The sequence below is a fragment of the Neltuma alba genome, unplaced genomic scaffold, assembly GCF_004799145.2.
Source record: "Neltuma alba isolate B1F8T4 unplaced genomic scaffold, ASM479914v2 tig00012396_pilon, whole genome shotgun sequence".
NCBI classification, from domain to species: domain Eukaryota; kingdom Viridiplantae; phylum Streptophyta; class Magnoliopsida; order Fabales; family Fabaceae; genus Neltuma; species Neltuma alba.
This window is the reverse complement of record NW_021636890.1, coordinates 156,546-173,941: the sequence shown is the minus strand read 5'-3', so window position 1 is coordinate 173,941 and position 17,396 is coordinate 156,546. Positions and strand designations below refer to the sequence as shown.

Sequence of the window (17,396 nt, the reverse complement as noted above, 5' to 3'; positions counted from 1 at the left end):
CTTGTAATCCACGTATGGCAATAAGACGAGATGTTTTAAACGTGAGGTATTTTCCAAATCAATATGTCATTTTCCTGACAACATTTTTTAAATCAATATATTGATATTACAGTATAAAATTAATATCATAAAAAAATTTTTGCAAAAATGCGGAACCAGACTTGGTTAGCTACACGCAGCTAATGTAAGAGGGACATCAGTTTAAAAAAGACTATGAAAATACGAGGTGAGAAGAGTTTTTAATCATGATTTACAAAATGTAAAATAAATAAGCGAAAAGAATTTTATTTTGATTTATGTAAAACGTATTCATAATTCCAAATAAGATTGCCTGATGTCTTGATATCAGCGTCGTGGGTCACACTTAGATGACTCAAATATATTTGCGCGCGTTAGGCTTTGTTTGGTTGGGGTTTTTTTGAGGGGAGGGGAGCTAAAAAAATTTGTCCTTTTGTGCTCCCCTCCCCTCCCCCTCCTCCCCTCCCAAATTGGGGGTTTTTGGAGAGGAGAAAAATATTATGAGAATTTTGACAAATATGTTCATGCTATTTTTTGAATATTCTAGTGGTGCCCTCTTATTATTTTTTTGGTTTCGCATGATTATCTTTGCATTCCCTTTCGCAGTCGCTCAGTTACACACACACAAATATAATATGCATATATGTTAATATATTAATTAATTTTATATATTAATATATATTATAATTATAAAATGACACTGTTAATATCATATATATTTTTTATTTCTTAATATGTGGAGGGTATTATTATATAGTTAAGGTTTTGTTTTTCTTTCTCCCATTCACTTTTCTCATATATATTATACTTTGATTTCATAATTTTTTTATCACATATAAGTGAGGTAATTGGTTTTTTAAAATTGATAAATCAGGAAATAATAATTTTGATATAAATATTATAATAAAAGAATAAATCAGTCTAAATATAAAGATAAGGGCATATTTGTCAATTTATAATCTCCCCTCCCCTCTCCTTGTGAACCAAACAAGAAATCTCCCCTCCACTCCCATCCAACCAAACAAAACCCATGACCTCCCCTCTCATTCTCTCCCCTTCTTTTAATTAACTTCCCCTCCCCTCTCCTCTATTGAACCAAACAAAACCTTAGTGTGTGAGTGTGTCTAGTTGTGCGTAACCCCCGGGGGGGGGGAAGCAAGTTTAAAATATGATTTGCCTTTCCGGGCATATGATCCCAAGCAACAATTCAGTTTTATGCGAAAAGGTTATGAACGTCTCTGATCCAGCTTTTGAGGATATTATTGTAAAAACAATTTATACTAACTCATAAAATAACGTAATTTTGAACCATTATTTATATTTTAAAAAACAAAAGATTTGTATATGATTTTTAAAAATTCTACTAAAAAATGATTTATTGCATAAAGATTTTAATGAAGCAGAAAAAAAACAAAAATTATTTGCATTCCATTACAATCATAGAAAGATTATTATTTATTAATTTTTAGATCTTATCACATCTTAGTGTATCTCTTTTGTAAAAATAATTTATTACTTGGTGATTTCTAAATTTCATATGATATCTTTGAACATCTTTGCTATTATGAATATAATCTAATGCGTTTAATTATTTTTAGAAACTACTCAAAATAAGTTTTCAAAACAATCAAAAATATTTTCATATTCTGATTACTTTTCAAGCTTGAACAAATATAGTTTTTTTTTTTTTTTTCAAAAGTGACAAAGGAAAGCTGATTGTTTTTCCCCATAAGAACTCAAACGGTCGAGCCCTCATTTCCAGACTTTACACACGGGCCAAAGTTCTATTCTAAATTTCTATTTCTAATATAATCTAAGTAATGTATTAAAATTGATATGATTATATGTATATTTTTGTGATTTAAATAATGAGTTGTACTGCTGGCAAAAAAAATAATGAGTTGTACTATTTATAAATTATAAATGTAAATTTATTATATGTTTTGTCATATGCCAAGCATGATTTTTAAGTAAAATCTAAAGTTAAAACTTCAGACTCATGATTCTCGTAACAAGACGGACGTTATTTTATAAAAGTTAAAGTAAAGTCAAAACTCAGGACTTCCCAATAAGGCAGACATTTTAAATAGAGATAATTGGATGAGAAATTATATATGTTTGTACATCGTTATTATTGTATAATTTTATAAATTATAATCAAACCAGAACATGAAATACTTATTTATATAATACTCCTCCGGTCCTTAATATAGGGCCCAATTCTTGAGTTGGTTTTGGTCCTAAATACAAGACCCATTTTTCATATTTATCAATTTTCTCTAAATTACCCCTATAGATACTCCCTCAACCATAATCAAATAGAAGAGGGAGATGAGGTATTAAAAAAGATGATTATGGTGTTTTAGGAAAAATGTGTCACTTTTCTTATAATTAACTAACTTACCTAACTTCCTTAATCTAATCAAATTAGTTAAATGGGTCTTATATTAAGGACCGGAGGAGTAATAATTAAACGAACGTATATGTAGGGGAAACATTGGTCAATCCTTAAAGTATTATTGCTTTCGAAGACACAGAAAATTTCACTCATCATGGAAATCCAAGCCATCCCCAGCTGGATCCAACGTCATCTGCGCACTCATTTGTCTCATCGCCATTTTCATCTTCTTTGCGCGTTAATTTAGAAATTTCGACATATGAAAATAGAAGATGAAGCAACTTTTTTTAACGGCAGAGAATTCTGGGAAAGGGACACGATGGTTGTCTCTACGTCTCCAGTATTCCATGAGTAGGAGCAATAGAGTAATAATGTAAAAAGGTCACGAGATAAAATGGAGCACGAGGATGTCTGGGTCATTTTGATTTCATTTTTGCCCTTTACGTCCTCCAAGATAAATAACATTTCAAAGGGATTTTAGATTAAATATCTCTCTACTCTACATCGGTCCTTCGGGCTAGTTGTGAACCTCACACGCATATATCTTCTGAAAAATTCTCCAATAGATCTAACGTTTGAAGTTTGGAGAATGCTTAGTCAATTATATATATACTATCTCTGGTCCTAAATATAAAAGCTAATTGACTAATTTGAATAGATTAAAAAAAAAATTAAATTAATTATTTATAATAAATAGGTGTTGTCTTTCCTAAAATATCTTTATTAATCAAATTTATTGACTAGAACTATTATTATTAGAATTATTATCTTGGAAATAAATAAATAAATATGAGAGACAAAGTGGATTGAGTCTTATAGTTAAGACTAAAATAAAAAATCAAACTAGGTCTTATATTAAAGACCGGAGATAATATGTATATATATATATATTAACTCCAGAACTAGTGTTTCTTTTTAACTTTAAATTGTTAGAATTTGAAAGAGAGAAAAAAATTGTTGTGGTAAAAAAAAAAGGGAAAAAAAAACATTTAATGGTCATTGGCAGTCCGTGTCAATGATAGAAAATTTCGATAATACTTTGGTAGCTAGACAAGATATCTTCTAGTGTGCAATGCACATATTTATTTTTCTAAAAATTTAAACCCAGTCAAAATGTGCAGAAAAGATTGAAGGTGTAAAAACATTGTATAATGTCTAATAATACCCAGGGAGAAAGATTGAACAACAAAAAATTATTCCAAAAGCTCCGGTACTTTATTATATTATTAATATGAAGCTTTTTTATTTACATTGGTAATAATTAGAAGGCTCAGTTAAAACCAAATGTAAAATAAAAATATATTTTCATCTGGTCACTTCAACAAATTAAAGTTTTGTTCGGGCTTGTTTCTTATATCAGACGTTGGCCCCAAAAAAAAAAAAACCAAGAAGAAGTGTCCAAGACGCTCAGCGAAGTCGCTTTCCTTCAATCTTCAAGCCTCCAACAAATATCATTAAATAACTCTATGAAATGAAATTGGTTAAATTCACTCCAAGTGGCTATACCATTTTTTTTCAAAAAATAATTGTTTTGACCAGTATATTACTCTTTTCGTTATTTTTTATCCATATATTTCATACCATCCAAAATATTAACCAATATAATTTCATAAGGATTTAATTTGAGTTTAATTTCATTGGTGTGGTGTTAACATCATCAAGTAGGTGAAATAGACTACTGGCTACAATTGATGTGACCAGCGGGTGAAAATTGAAACCAACATTTACTAAAACCATAAGAATCAAAATCATTTTTTAAAAAGAAATTTAGAGACTAAAATAAAAACTTATTAAAAGTACTAGGTTTGACCCAATTAAAAAAAAAAAAAGACACTTTAATCTCATGTAACATGATAAAGAAATCAACTTTAAGCGGCATAATAGATTGAATGAAGAAATTGATTTTCAACAATAAAATATCGTTTTCAACATTTCCGCTCTATTTTCTTACTTTCAAATCTAATTTTATTCATTGGCCAAAAAACTCCGATTTTATTTAAAGGGGCTGAACTTTTTTTTGGGGGGGGGGCTAACGAACAGGGTTGAACTCAAGACTTTCAAATGAGCTCTAATTTAACATATATATTTTTGACGAGTTTTAATGTTGGTCTCCGCGAATAAATCACATTAGTTTATATCAACCTGCTTAATGGCATTAATGGCGCGTGAACAAAATTAATACTGTGAAATTCAAATTCAAATCTTTATGAAATTATAAAACTAGCATTTTAAACGACATACAATATAAAAACAAAAATAATGGAAAAGAATATAAAAACTAAAACCAAAGCCCAGCAAAAATAAAGATTGGAGAGGGGATTCAATGCACTAAATATCCTTATAGTTAAAATCTGTACCTTCAAGTAAGCTTACGTTAAAATGCTTTAATAAAAAATATCTTAAATAGAAGATTCCAAAAAAAAAAAACAGATTTTAAGGTATAAAGAAAAACTGAAAAAGCTGAAGCGTCATGCCGAGGTAGGACCAAAGGACTGGACGGCTGTGGGGCTTCCAGCTGCATGTACCTTTCAAGAAAATCTCACCATCGTGGCCCATCAATAATGATGCCAGTGATTCTTTCCAATTTCTTCCGCATTATTTTCTCTCCTTTTCTCTTTTTTAATCATTATATTCTTGAAAACTTGTAACACCCGATTCATTTGAAAATGGGTTGGGTATAACATTGGTCCTGTTTGTCATCATAATTGAAATCACTTATAAATATGTTTCATGTAAGTCGAGACAAAACTCCTCTCACACATTTATCTTGTATTTCGTAAATCACAATTAAAAAGCTACTTATAAACTACTCCAAACGGGCCCGTTATGAAATACGAATATATTCAATTAATCAGATTTGAATAACACATTGATTGAAATTTAAATTTATTGAATTAACTAGGAAATATTACAAATAAATAAAATTTTAATTGGAGGCTCAAATGAAGAAATTAATAATTAATTTTGAATTTGAATAATATCTTAGTTGAGATTTGAATATATTACATTAAAGGTTGAGCATCATAATTAAATAGTATGCCAATTGAATTCTTAAATGGAGAATGGAGAAATAAATAGATAATTTTAAATTTTTATCTATTCATCCTAAATTCCGTATTTCTAATTCAAGTTCTATTTGAGTGAATAAAAAAATCATACACTTATAAAAAGTAAATCTTGAGCTACAGTAGATAATACAATTTATTAAAATTTTAAATCTAATCAAATATACTAATATGTAAATCATGCAGGTAGAAATTTTTAGTTTAATCTAAGCCGTGTAAAGCTATAGTAACAAAATAAAACTATTTTATAAGGTATTGAATCGAACAGTCCAAAGTTAATATCATAATTAAAAAGAGAGAATGAGAAAAGCAGAGGAGGGCATCAATTAATCACCAATCACATTAATTATCAATCAATAATCTTAATAATTTCCATCAAATTTTACTATTCAACTGTACGAGTCGTAGGTTTTATTTCAGAAGCTCAAAATCCGTTGAGTTGTGAATTGTCATAGACGCTAAAATAGATGACACAGGTTGGAGCTTCCTCCTCAGAAGAAGAAAACTATGGGATGAAATGTGTTTCAGGAAACTAAAGGAAGATAGAGAATATCCCTTCTCTTGATATATTTGGTACAGTTTTTTTTGCCAAGTGTAAGTATCTTCCTGGTAAAGACAATATTATTTAAGGCATTATCAGATACTCATTTGGTCTTTAATATAGGATCTAATTATGAAGTTAATTTTAGTCCTAAATATAAAACTTATTTCTTATATCTATCATTTTTCCCCAAATCATCCTTATTGATATTCCTCAACCACAATCAAGTATGAAAGAGAGAGAAAAGATATAATGAAGATGATTAAGTTATTTTGGAAAAAATATGTCATATTTATTATAATTAGCTAATTTAATTAAATTTTTTAATTTAATCAAATTAGTTAAATATGTTTTATATTAAGAATCGGAGGAATACTAAATATGAATTTAAACTAGTCACAAATTATTTATAACATACCCACATAGGCAGTGGCCCATTATATTGGTGGGCTTGGACTGTAATAGCGGTTTTTGCAAATCGGCTCTAGCATTCTGGGCTTTTCGATGTTTTGCTCTCCGGTACTGTAACGTCGACTTGGCCCAAAACCAAAAAAAAAAACTGTAACGGCTAGAAGCCTGAATGACCAAAATATTAAATAATCACATATCAAACGAAAAATGCTACGCACTTCGCCTCGACACTTTCTCCTCAGTTCCGGGGTGAAACCTAACACGGGTCAGGGAGGTGCAGAAGGCTTCCGTCTCTTGCTCTGTCTTTCCTTTTGCCGATGGATGTTTGCTCAGAACAATTTTGCAGTTGAGGGAAGTCAATGGGGGTGGGGGGACACTTCTGGGATTTGCTAAAGCCATATGCACGAGCCGAAGGTTTTGATTTCTTGAGGGACAAGCGAGTCGCTGTGGACCTCTCCTTCTGGATTATCCAGCATCAGACTGCTATTAAGGCCCATGCTCGGAAACCTCATCTACGACTTACCTTCTTCCGCACCATCAATCTCTTCTCCAAGGTGCATACGATGCTTTTCTTGTTTCCTTTCTCACTCTGACCCGTTTGGCTGCTGCCTTGAAAAGTGTTTGAAAGTGATGTCTCTTCCCCTCCTCCTCCTCCTCCTGCTGTTGTCGTTTTGATTTAAATGAGTTCTTGTCAACGGAATTATTAATATCAAACGAAAGAGTAGCTAACAGGGGTGTCATTATGATGAGGTGGGCAGAAATCTGTATTCTTTTGTCTCCTATGCTTCATTGGCACGAATTCGAGGGAGGGAAGTAAGTTTTATATGGGAGAGATTGACGGGGGTTGGTGAATTTTGCAGTTTGGAGCATATCCAGTCTTTGTGGCAGATGGGACCCCTTCGCCGTTGAAATCACATGCTAGGATTTCAAGATTTTTCCGTTTTTCTGGCATTGAACTAAAAGATTTTCCGGTGGATGAAGACAGTGTTCCCGTTGAGAGGAACCGTGAATTTTCAAGGCATGTTCAGGAATGTCTCGTGCGTAACTTAACCTTGATACCTGTTGCAAATGTTCTTTAGATCCATCGTTTTTTTTTTTTTTTTTGGGTTTGGCATTAAATACATGATGGATTCATGGTCTATTTGTTAAAAAGGAAAAAAAGGTTATGGATTAACGGTCTATCCCAAAACACTACAAATCTTAATTAGCGTGCTGGATATGTAAGCTTTATGTTATTATGGCTTTTGGATCTGTAGAGATTTTTTTTTTTTTTTTGCCCCTCGATAATGCGTAAACTTGTTCTCATTATAAAGTGGAGGAACTTTTCTGATGTTAATAGATATGTCGGGTATTTATTTTGTTATGGGTGCCTCATTTCAGTAGCTGAAGAAAAAATCAGGTTAGCTAAGTGTCATGCAGAATTATCATTCATTTTGAAGTCTTTTTTTATTGTGCTTTTATAAGGCTGCACTTTATTGAGAAAACATTCAAGGATGGTTCTTGCAAATCCAGAGAGGATATGGATTTAGGAGTCTTGGTAGTTCATTGTGTTCATGAATGCTCATCCTTCTGAAGGATTGCCTTTTGTATTCAGATTCACCCAGTTTTACTTGAATATAAGAGATGTGTATACTGCAAGTAAACTAGCTGTTACATCCATCACACCTTTGATTGGAGTTGTCTTTTATCCGTCTATACTTGTTTAATCTTTTCTATATAGTTATAAATTGTTTTGCATTAGGAACTTGTGGAGTTACTTGGAATGCCTGTACTATATGCTAAAGGAGAGGCAGAAGCACTCTGTGCCCAATTAAATAGTGAAGGTTACGTAGATGCTTGCATCACATCTGACAGTGATGCATTCCTATATGGTGCGAAATGCGTTATAAAAAGCTTCTGCTCTAATGCCAAAGTAAGTGGCCTCGTGAATACAGTGCTGGCTTCTATCTTCCTACTTTTTCCTTAAGTTTTCTTGTTTCTTTTGATTATTGCCAAAATTTATCATGATCTAAATTTGCCTGACTGGCTGAATTGAGCTGTAAGTATGCTAATTTCATTTGTATGACCAAAGAAACAGTTAAAAGTTAATCTAATACATAATCACTTCAATCAAGCCCTTCTTTATTCTTACATTGTCAGTCTGTCACAAAGGAAACTCCTTGTTATGTCTTTCATGGTAGTGACCAGAAGTCACTACCCCCGGTTCTTAATATAAGATCTAGTTTTGTACTAGAAACTAAATTTTATATTAAGAATCAGGGGTAATAATATTTACTCCTTTTATGATAGCATCTACGTGGAAGGAGGGAGGGAGTTGACTGAGATAATTATGACAGCTTTAACTACGAACTGTCTTTTTGGTCAAATAATTTTAAATAGGATGTCAGGATGAGTAACTTTCTTTCCCACTTACATATATTCTCAGTTCCATATCCCCAAAAATATAGCAATATATGTGCAGAATCTCTGTCATGGAAAACCAAATTTGTCTGAAAATTTCTCTTTATCAACCTTTTAAAAATAGAGAAGTGCATTTTCTATACCACAGAGGATTACTTGAGAGCACTTCTTCCTGCAATCTTCTGCACTATTTCTTTTTTTTTTTTAATTGTTTTAAAAAATTTTAAGGATTTATTTTGTCTAGTTTAAGATTTAAGACTTTTACTGCATATTTGCAAGCAGGAAGCTTTTGAATGCTACAATATCGAAGATATTGAAGCTGGCCTTGGGTTGAAGAGGAGACACCTCATAGCTATCTCTCTTCTCGTTGGAAATGATTATGATTTAAATGGTGTTCGGGGGATTGGGCTTGATACGGCTCTTCGTTTTGTTAGATGTTTCGGTGAAGAAGATGTGTTGAATAGGTGTATATTCATGCTTGTATCATACTTTTTTATTTTCGGGCATGGAATGAATATTAGAAAGTAACAAATTAAATAATCTGGAATGTGAGTGTCGTTTTGCAGATTGCAAGATATTGGCAATGGGAAAGTTTCGTCAGCTCCCACCAACATTAAATCTGCTGAAAATTGTGTTGACATGGAGGGGAACTTTCCAAGCCGAAAACAGCTTCATTGTTCCTTTTGTGGGCATCCGGGCAGCAAAAGAGATCATATGAAATCTTCTTGTGAATTTTGCATAACAAGTGATGATGAAGGTTGCTTGAGAAAACCAGAGGGTTTTACCTGTGGTTGCCCTTCCTGTGATATGGTATGCTGTCTCATCCATTTCAGCTAGTGAGTTATCAGTTAGAGTGTGTGCAAGGCCATTTCAGTATTACTTGTGAGGTTTTTAACATTGGATTGGTAGGTTAGTAAACGAAAGGGGCAGAGAAGGAGGGAAAATTGGTACACAAAATTTGTCTCAAAATTGCACAAGAGCTCAAATTTCCCAGAGACGAAATAATTGAAATGTATTTATGTAAAGACAGTGGTTGCCTTCCTGGTATGTTGAATTCTGTCTCTAGCTGTAATTGGCAAGATGTATTTTATCAATGATATTTATTAATTATCATTGCCTTTAGTTATGTTTTTATAATATGTGCTTAGGATTCAGGTGTATATGCTATTTATGTTGATTTTCTTCAGTTTTGCTAATCTATCTGTAACTATGAGAACTTCATAATAGCCATTCATTCTATATTTTGTCCTTCAATTGTTGCAGCAAGTGATGATCCTTGCATCTCATGGGGCAAACCCAAGATTGAGATGCTGATAGATTTTTTAAACTTTCATCAGCATTGGGATCCATCTTACATTCGACGACAGCTATTTCCTATGATGTCTACTATCTTTTTGAGAGACATGGCTAATGCTCCTGTAGAAAGTTTGGTACTTGGGACATTCGAGCTTGATTCAATACAGCGTGTGAAGATAAGATATGGATATCAATCTTATGTTGTCAAGTGGAAATGTGCAGTTGGCAACGTTAGCTGTACAGTTCCATCTCATGACTCTAGCATGCAGCAAGCAGATGGTAGTGAGCATGATGAATTTGTGGATCTACTAGATGATTCTAGTATTTCTGATATGGGTGATGGGTGTAGCTTCCTGCTGACAGATGAAAATATGGATCTTGTGAGGGCTGCTTTTCCAGCAAAAGTTGAAAGGTTTTGGCAAGAGCAGGTGCTTACTCTTTACCTTAACAAGTCCCCCCCCCCCCCCCCCGGAGCCCCCAAAAGAAAAAGAGACTTTTCAACTTATCAATCATCTGCCCTATGTGAAATTATTTTGGTTGATTGTGGGAGCTGGAAATTGAATTGTAAGTTCAATATTTCTTGGCCCACTATTGGCCAAACCACCTAGGCATAGGTCCAACGTGAATAGGATTGCTTAGTCATGCCTCATAATTGGAAAAATGAGCACCATGGAAATACATGCCACTCAGCCAAAGAGAGGTGATGGAGAGTTGGCCAAAATTTAGGACGTCAACCTGTTTAATGTTTGTTAGTTTAATTAAGTTTCACGTTGAATTATAAGAGTTAACTAAAATTGTTGGCAAAAGAAATATGGCCTTAATTTGCAAATAGTAGATGAGTGTTGAAGAGACAGTTATATAAACTACTAGTTTGGGTCCTAGTTTACATCTTTGTCACTGAAAAATGCAGGAACTGAAGGGATCAAAAATAAGAAAGGCTTCTACCCCACGATCTCTAGAGAAGGAGAGTTCATCATTAAAAACAAGTAGTATTCAACAAAGCATTACAAAGTTCTACCGCTCAGTGAAAACGCAAGATCATTCAAAACAGGAAGCTGCATCTGATAGCTTTGATGACCTTGACTGTGGGACCTTAAAAGGCAAAAGAACAATGTCCAGTCCAAATCTTACGAAATCAGCAAGGCGTCGCCTTTTATTTAAGTAGGATATGTTAAACTTGTAGATCTCATGAGTCCTGAAATGCTTTTGGAGAATGTAATTATCTTACCTTTCCGGTTTAATTACAGTTTGAGCATAAACTGGCATGTAGGTTTTTTTTTTTAAAAATTTTTATTTAATGGTAGGCATGTAAATTTGTAGTGTAACATTAGGCTTCTTTTGGCATGTCTCGGGTGGGTTTTCAGAGGTGAGGTAACTTTTTGTTATTGGCTTCTGTTTCTTTTCAATGATGTATCAATCTCATTTTCCTTTCTGTAATTTGTGGTCTTTCTTAGTTGTTGAGTTCTTATGGTGTGCGGTTAGAATTACAATACAAATGCTCATTTGAAGTAGGCGAAGTATGAGCTCATAGTTAACTCGCACCAGTCATGCTAATACTGTTCGGATATCATTCCAGTTATGTTAGGGGGAAATTGAGGGACTAAATTAGGCCTATGATCTGCACCTGACCCTGAGGAGGTTTTGTTGTTGTTGAATTTGGAAATAAAAGATGGGTCCAAATATTAACGTATTTCTAATTATAAAAATTAACTAAAAATTAAATGTTTTTTTATCTGGAGTTTTGGGGACTTTGTTGCATTTCAAAGTGCATTTGCCTATTTTGTGATTAGACCTCAATTATTTTGTAATTAGACCTCAACTCGGGGTGAAAATGCGGTCAATGTTGAAATGGACAAAAAATGAAAACATTGTTATTATTTCTTAACATTTTTCAGGAATGAGGTTTTGCCAATTAAATTGGGAAAATTAATAGTCATCATAACAATTAGGTCTTATAATTTACAAGGACTAATAATTGAATAAACTATAAGAGCTCAATAAAAAGAATATACATATGTAAGACTGAATTAAAATGCATATTAAATTTTCTAATTAATTTATACAATAAATCTAGCATCGAATGGAAGGTTAGTCGTTTAGATAAATGATATTAAATGTATTACTTTAGTTTTCTTTTTCTCCCTTTAGTTTTGTGATTTCTGCAATAGATCAACTTGGTATTGTTGTCATGGAGTTTGGTGCTCCATAGGACGATGAATCAGCTCAAAACATCTTGCCAATTCCCAACATCAAAGTGTTGGTTATGAATGGAAATTCAACTTGTCTAACAATTATATTCAAAATTCTCCGTACCCTTTCTTATGAAGCTAAACAACATCGACATGTTATGGACAAAAATCCTTTTCATTTACATTAACCTCTTGCTTGGATTGAGAGAAAATTAGATAGAAGAAAAAACTAGGAAAAAAATATAAGGAGAAATGAGTTTTTCCTTACTTGAATAGGAAAGAAAAATGGAGGAGAAAATAAGGTAGGCTTCATGCCCTATTTTCTCTCCTAATTTTCTCTCCATATATGGAGAAATTTGGGAAGAAAAACCAGATTTTTGTGCCTGCCATCCTCAATCTTTCTCTTCATATTTATTTTTTTGTTATATTTAAAAAATTATTCATTTTTTATTTTTATCTTAAAAAATATTTTTATTAAATAATTTGGTTTTAAAATATAATAATCTGAAAAAATATATAAACTAAATAACTTGATTTTAAATTGTTTGATGATGTTAATATTAATATAATTTTTCTATTGCAATATTTAATTTGATTCAATTTTAAATATGATATATTTTGATAAGGATATTTGCTCTCTTTTTTTTTTCCTTCCTATTTTCTCTCATCTATCCAAGCAAGAGGGATGATAACACCTTTTTTTTCTATTTTCTCTTCTTCTATTTTCTTTCCTCCCAACTTCTCTTCTCATCTATTCAAGCAAGAGGGATGATAACACCTATTTATTACAAATAACTAACTTAACTTCTTTTTTTAGTCTCTTCAAATTAGTTAACTAGCTTTTATAATTAGAACCGGAGGTAGTATCTTATTCCATGAATCGCTAGAAATGGAAAAGATAACTATTTGCAGTAATGGAGGACCTCTTTGCATCGTAAATACATTGTTTGTCTGATTTTTTTAACTAGATCTTTGTAATTCTTATCATTGAGTCCTTAACGTTGACTCAATGATAAGAATTAATCTCACTATTTATAATATGTTAATTATAACTTATGTAGATGCTAAGTGATACATAAGCTGTCATAGTCAACAAAAAACATACAAAATTAAAAAGAAGTTTTTAAAAAATAAAATTATGGAATAAAATTTATTTATTATTGACATAATAAAAATTATTATACTCATAACTGTCCTCTAACATCTATATATAATTTGTGATATGCTTGATTTTAATTTTATTTAAAAGATGTGGCAGAATTAATGTAGGTGTACGCTATGTGAGAGTCACCTCATCAACTACTAACACCATTTTTCTTAGAAACTAACAAATTATGAGTATAGAGACCTATATTTATAATTGCGAAAATTGTAATAACTTGATAAAATTATAGGGACTTATATGTTAATTTTTTCAATTAACTTTGTACAATGAATCTAGCATACAAAAGAAGGCTTGTGGTTCAGATGAATGATATTAAATGAGACACTTTACTCTTTTTTCCTCTCCTTGATATTGCGATCTCTGCAGTAGATCAATTCGGTATTATAATCATGGGGTTTGATACTAATCGAGTAGACGAATCAACTCAAAACATCTTATCAATTCCTAATATCAAAGTGTTGGTTGTGGAGGGAGACTCAGCTTGTCTAGCAGTTACATCCAAAATTCTCCATTCCCTTGGATATGAAGGTAAACAACATCAACATACTATGGAAGAAAATCTTTTTCATTTATATTAAGGGCGGCATGATTAACTGAAGTTGTGAATCATCACTAGTTGTTGAAATTTTTGCACTGCCGTCCAATTAAAAAACAAATTATTGACTAAAGGGAGTATTTTTTGGATCGGATCCTTGCTAGAGGCTTCATGGCAGTATGTACTATTACAAGATGAAAATATCAGTAGAATAAGTTGAAAGTGTCTACTATATACTTTTGTAGACACAATTTACTTAGTTCTCAAATGTTATCATTTATCTTATATTCTCTAGCATAAATCACTGGGAATGTATTAACTCAGGTCCTTGCATCATAAATTCAATCTGGACATGCAATAATGGTGTTTAAGAGCAATATGATGAATGTCATGCACGTTACAAGTGAGGGATATCCGCTTGACATTTTAAAGTATTGGTTCTTCCTAGCTTCAAACCATCCAATATGATTCCTACGCAGGGGTGGGTTTGCACATCTCTCTTTATTGACCTCTTAAGCTATATTTCACTCTCTCATGTAAATCCGACGGGTAAATATTAATAGCATAACTTTATCAAAAATGATTCTAAATGAAACTTCAAGTATTATTTCCAAACAAACAATGAAACGCAAGCCCAAAATTGTCATCCTATGAAGACCAAACCCACTCGTAACCAACCTAAATCAAGCTACCTATTAAACATAATTCATACATCAAATGGGGCCCCAAAAAAAGCCCAACCCAATCCCTTAACTGGCAGATTGCTGATGCGAAATGGACCAAAATTTGGAAGCTCCCAGCTGCCCACGTGTGAGGACTATGCTTTGGCTAATGCTTAAGGAAAAACTCCTTACCAATTCTGAACGTTACCGCAGAAAGATGACTTGGCATCAACGCTGCTTTCTCTGTAATGGTGGGATGGAAAATATTGATCATATCTTTAAAGGCCGTCCCCTAGCCTCGTTAGTGTGGAGAAAAATTCTACCTATTCATAAAACCCATCTCTTTCTATCGAATTATAGTCTACATTGCACTGAACTATCTTTTGTTATTTCCTTCTAGGTGTAATTGCTGCACAAGGATCCAGTGCGTTATCCATTGTTGAGCAAATGAAGAACAAGCTTCACTTTGTGCTCATGGAGGTTCATTTGCCTGACATGGGAAGACATGAGATCATCAAGAAAATGAGAGAAGCCTGCAGTTTGCCATTTTTCAGTAAGTTCTTAAATTAAATTTGGCTTCTTCTCAGTGCTTATATGAAGCCTCAGATGGCTCTCATCAAACTAATATTGACGTTGTCTGTTCATTTCATATGCAGTTATGTCAGCTGATGCTAAGCACATTCCAGTTGTGGGAGCATCCGCTGAAGGGGCTGAACATCATTTCATAAAGCCGGTTATGGTTGCTGATTTAAGGGGCCTATGGCAGTTTACTGCAAGGAGGGACAAAACTGATAAAGCAATGGAGGTGGATAAATCAAAGGGCAATAAAAATATACCAGACAAGGGCATAAGACTCCAACCATGCTTGGAAACAGGGAATCGGAGCCTCCAGCGTGCAAAAAGGAAAGAGCCAGAACCGCTTGACAAAGCTGAAGAGGGAGAAACCATTGAACTGAAAAGGCAAAAGTTGACATGGGCTTTCAATCTGCATCACAAGTTCATGGAATCCATCGGATTATTAGGAGTCTCTGGTGAGTCCGAACTTTTGCTGTTAGTTATATGCTGTCCTTGCTACTTGCTGCATGGTAATTATATTGACTGCTTTCTTCCTTATGAGTAGCTTGTCCAAAGAAAATACTGGAACATCTGAACGTGCCAGGTCTTATAAAAGACGCAGTTTCAAGTTATTTTCAGGTCTGTTATCTCTGATGTTGTATATACTTGAGCAACTATTTCGCTGAATAGTATGAACTATTTTTATTAGTACATTACTTTCTGAATTATCAATCATGACTTAATGAATATTGTTTCTTAGAAGTTTCATCTCTCTTTGAAACAAGAAGAGAAAGAAACCAAGGATTCATTTTATTTACATCAACGATCAGGACACCTGTCTCAGACAAATTACCTGCAAGTATCGGAGCAGCAATATGCGACCCATCAAACTGACTCCTTCAGCAACTGTGCAAATGATCCCATTAGTTTTGCATACATGCATTGTCCTGATGCTTCAAATTTTCTTCCCCAGGAAATTTGGACCTGCCAAGAGTCAAATTATGGGCAAAATCAATTGACCCCTGGTTGCAATAATGCACAAGACATTCTCATGCTCACTAATACTGCCCCAAGCGAGAAGGAATATGCAGGTTCAAGCCGTGTTGAAAGTGGTGAAGGAATTTTCGAAAGTGACTCATTTCTCTCCCATTTTGGTTATAATGATGAAGGAAATGAAATGCTTTACTCAACAATGCTAGCTAGTTACATGGACCAACTTCTCCTGAAACCACTGCTCCCATTTCCTCTCCCGCCATTTATGGTCGAAGAATATGGGATGTTAGAGGACATCCATGGCCTTATAGATTTTCCAAAAGGAGCTGACCAGTTCAGTGACGATGAGGACTTCAAGCTCTGGTTATCAACTTTATAATTGAGGCCAGGTAAAAAAGAATCACGCAAGTTAGTGATATTTCTCAAGGGATTCTTTTGTGATTCTTTGATTTGTTTGTTCCTTCTTCATCATATTTAATGTCACCATTTGATTTTTCTTGCGGTGTTTGTAGTCAAGGAGGTTCAAAAGAGGCAGCGGCAAGGCTAGAGACAGCCGTTGGGCAGCATTATATGAGGAGTAAGAAATATACATGTAAGAAAGATGGAGCAGAATTTTATGGGCTGGATGCATATGGATTCCTTGTACTGCTTTTGTGGTTGAAGTGAATGCTATATGTTGCATGAACATAGAATAAGCAACAAAAACCGTTGTTGTTATATGATGAGCTCAGGAACATTAGAATCCGATCTGACTATATATTTCCCATGCATGCTCTATTTTCTTTGCATACTCCCTTCCTACTCTCAGCTTAGAGATGGTTTGCGTGCATGGCCACCACGTATCATGATCAATCCACAATAATGAGTCATAAACCGACCTCTATATTGAAGGGTGGCTTAGTATCTGCAATTGTGGTGCCTAGTCTCTTTACAATTATTAAGCCAATCTCAGTTTGATCTGTTCCTCCGTGAATCCAAACTCATCCAAGGGACTTGTGGTCCATCCCACGGGCTTGTGCATGGGGGATGGCCAAAGGAGAAAGGGCAATGAGGCCTCAAACCTTTGGATTGTAATTGCAGTAGCACGTGCCAAGAAAACGCACTACCATATGACACGCGCGGCGCCAAGGATGGAGAATAAATTGGGAAATTTATTTATTTTAGACTA

At 33.5% G+C, this 17,396-nt stretch overlaps 2 protein-coding genes across 2 annotated transcripts; both read left to right on the top strand.

Annotated features, from left to right (window-relative positions):
* The first annotated feature begins 6,792 nt into the window (after positions 1-6,792).
* Positions 6,793-11,566, top strand: LOC114726618 (flap endonuclease GEN-like 1). The gene is given in 9 exon segments (XM_028913258.1): positions 6,793-6,987; positions 7,294-7,470; positions 8,175-8,345; positions 9,116-9,297; positions 9,400-9,643; positions 9,743-9,788; positions 9,791-9,877; positions 10,097-10,557; positions 11,040-11,566. Coding segments are annotated over 9 exon segments (1,818 nt in total). The 3' UTR covers positions 11,295-11,566.
* A 2,306-nt stretch (positions 11,567-13,872) lies between these two features.
* On the top strand, positions 13,873-17,181 carry LOC114726619 (two-component response regulator ARR14-like). The gene is made up of 6 exons (XM_028913259.1): positions 13,873-14,011; positions 15,081-15,233; positions 15,337-15,711; positions 15,801-15,874; positions 15,996-16,617; positions 16,741-17,181. Exons 1-5 carry the CDS (start codon positions 13,873-13,875, stop codon positions 16,605-16,607), a joined length of 1,353 nt encoding a protein of 450 aa, XP_028769092.1. The 3' UTR covers positions 16,608-16,617; positions 16,741-17,181.
* The last annotated feature ends 215 nt before the right edge of the window (positions 17,182-17,396 follow it).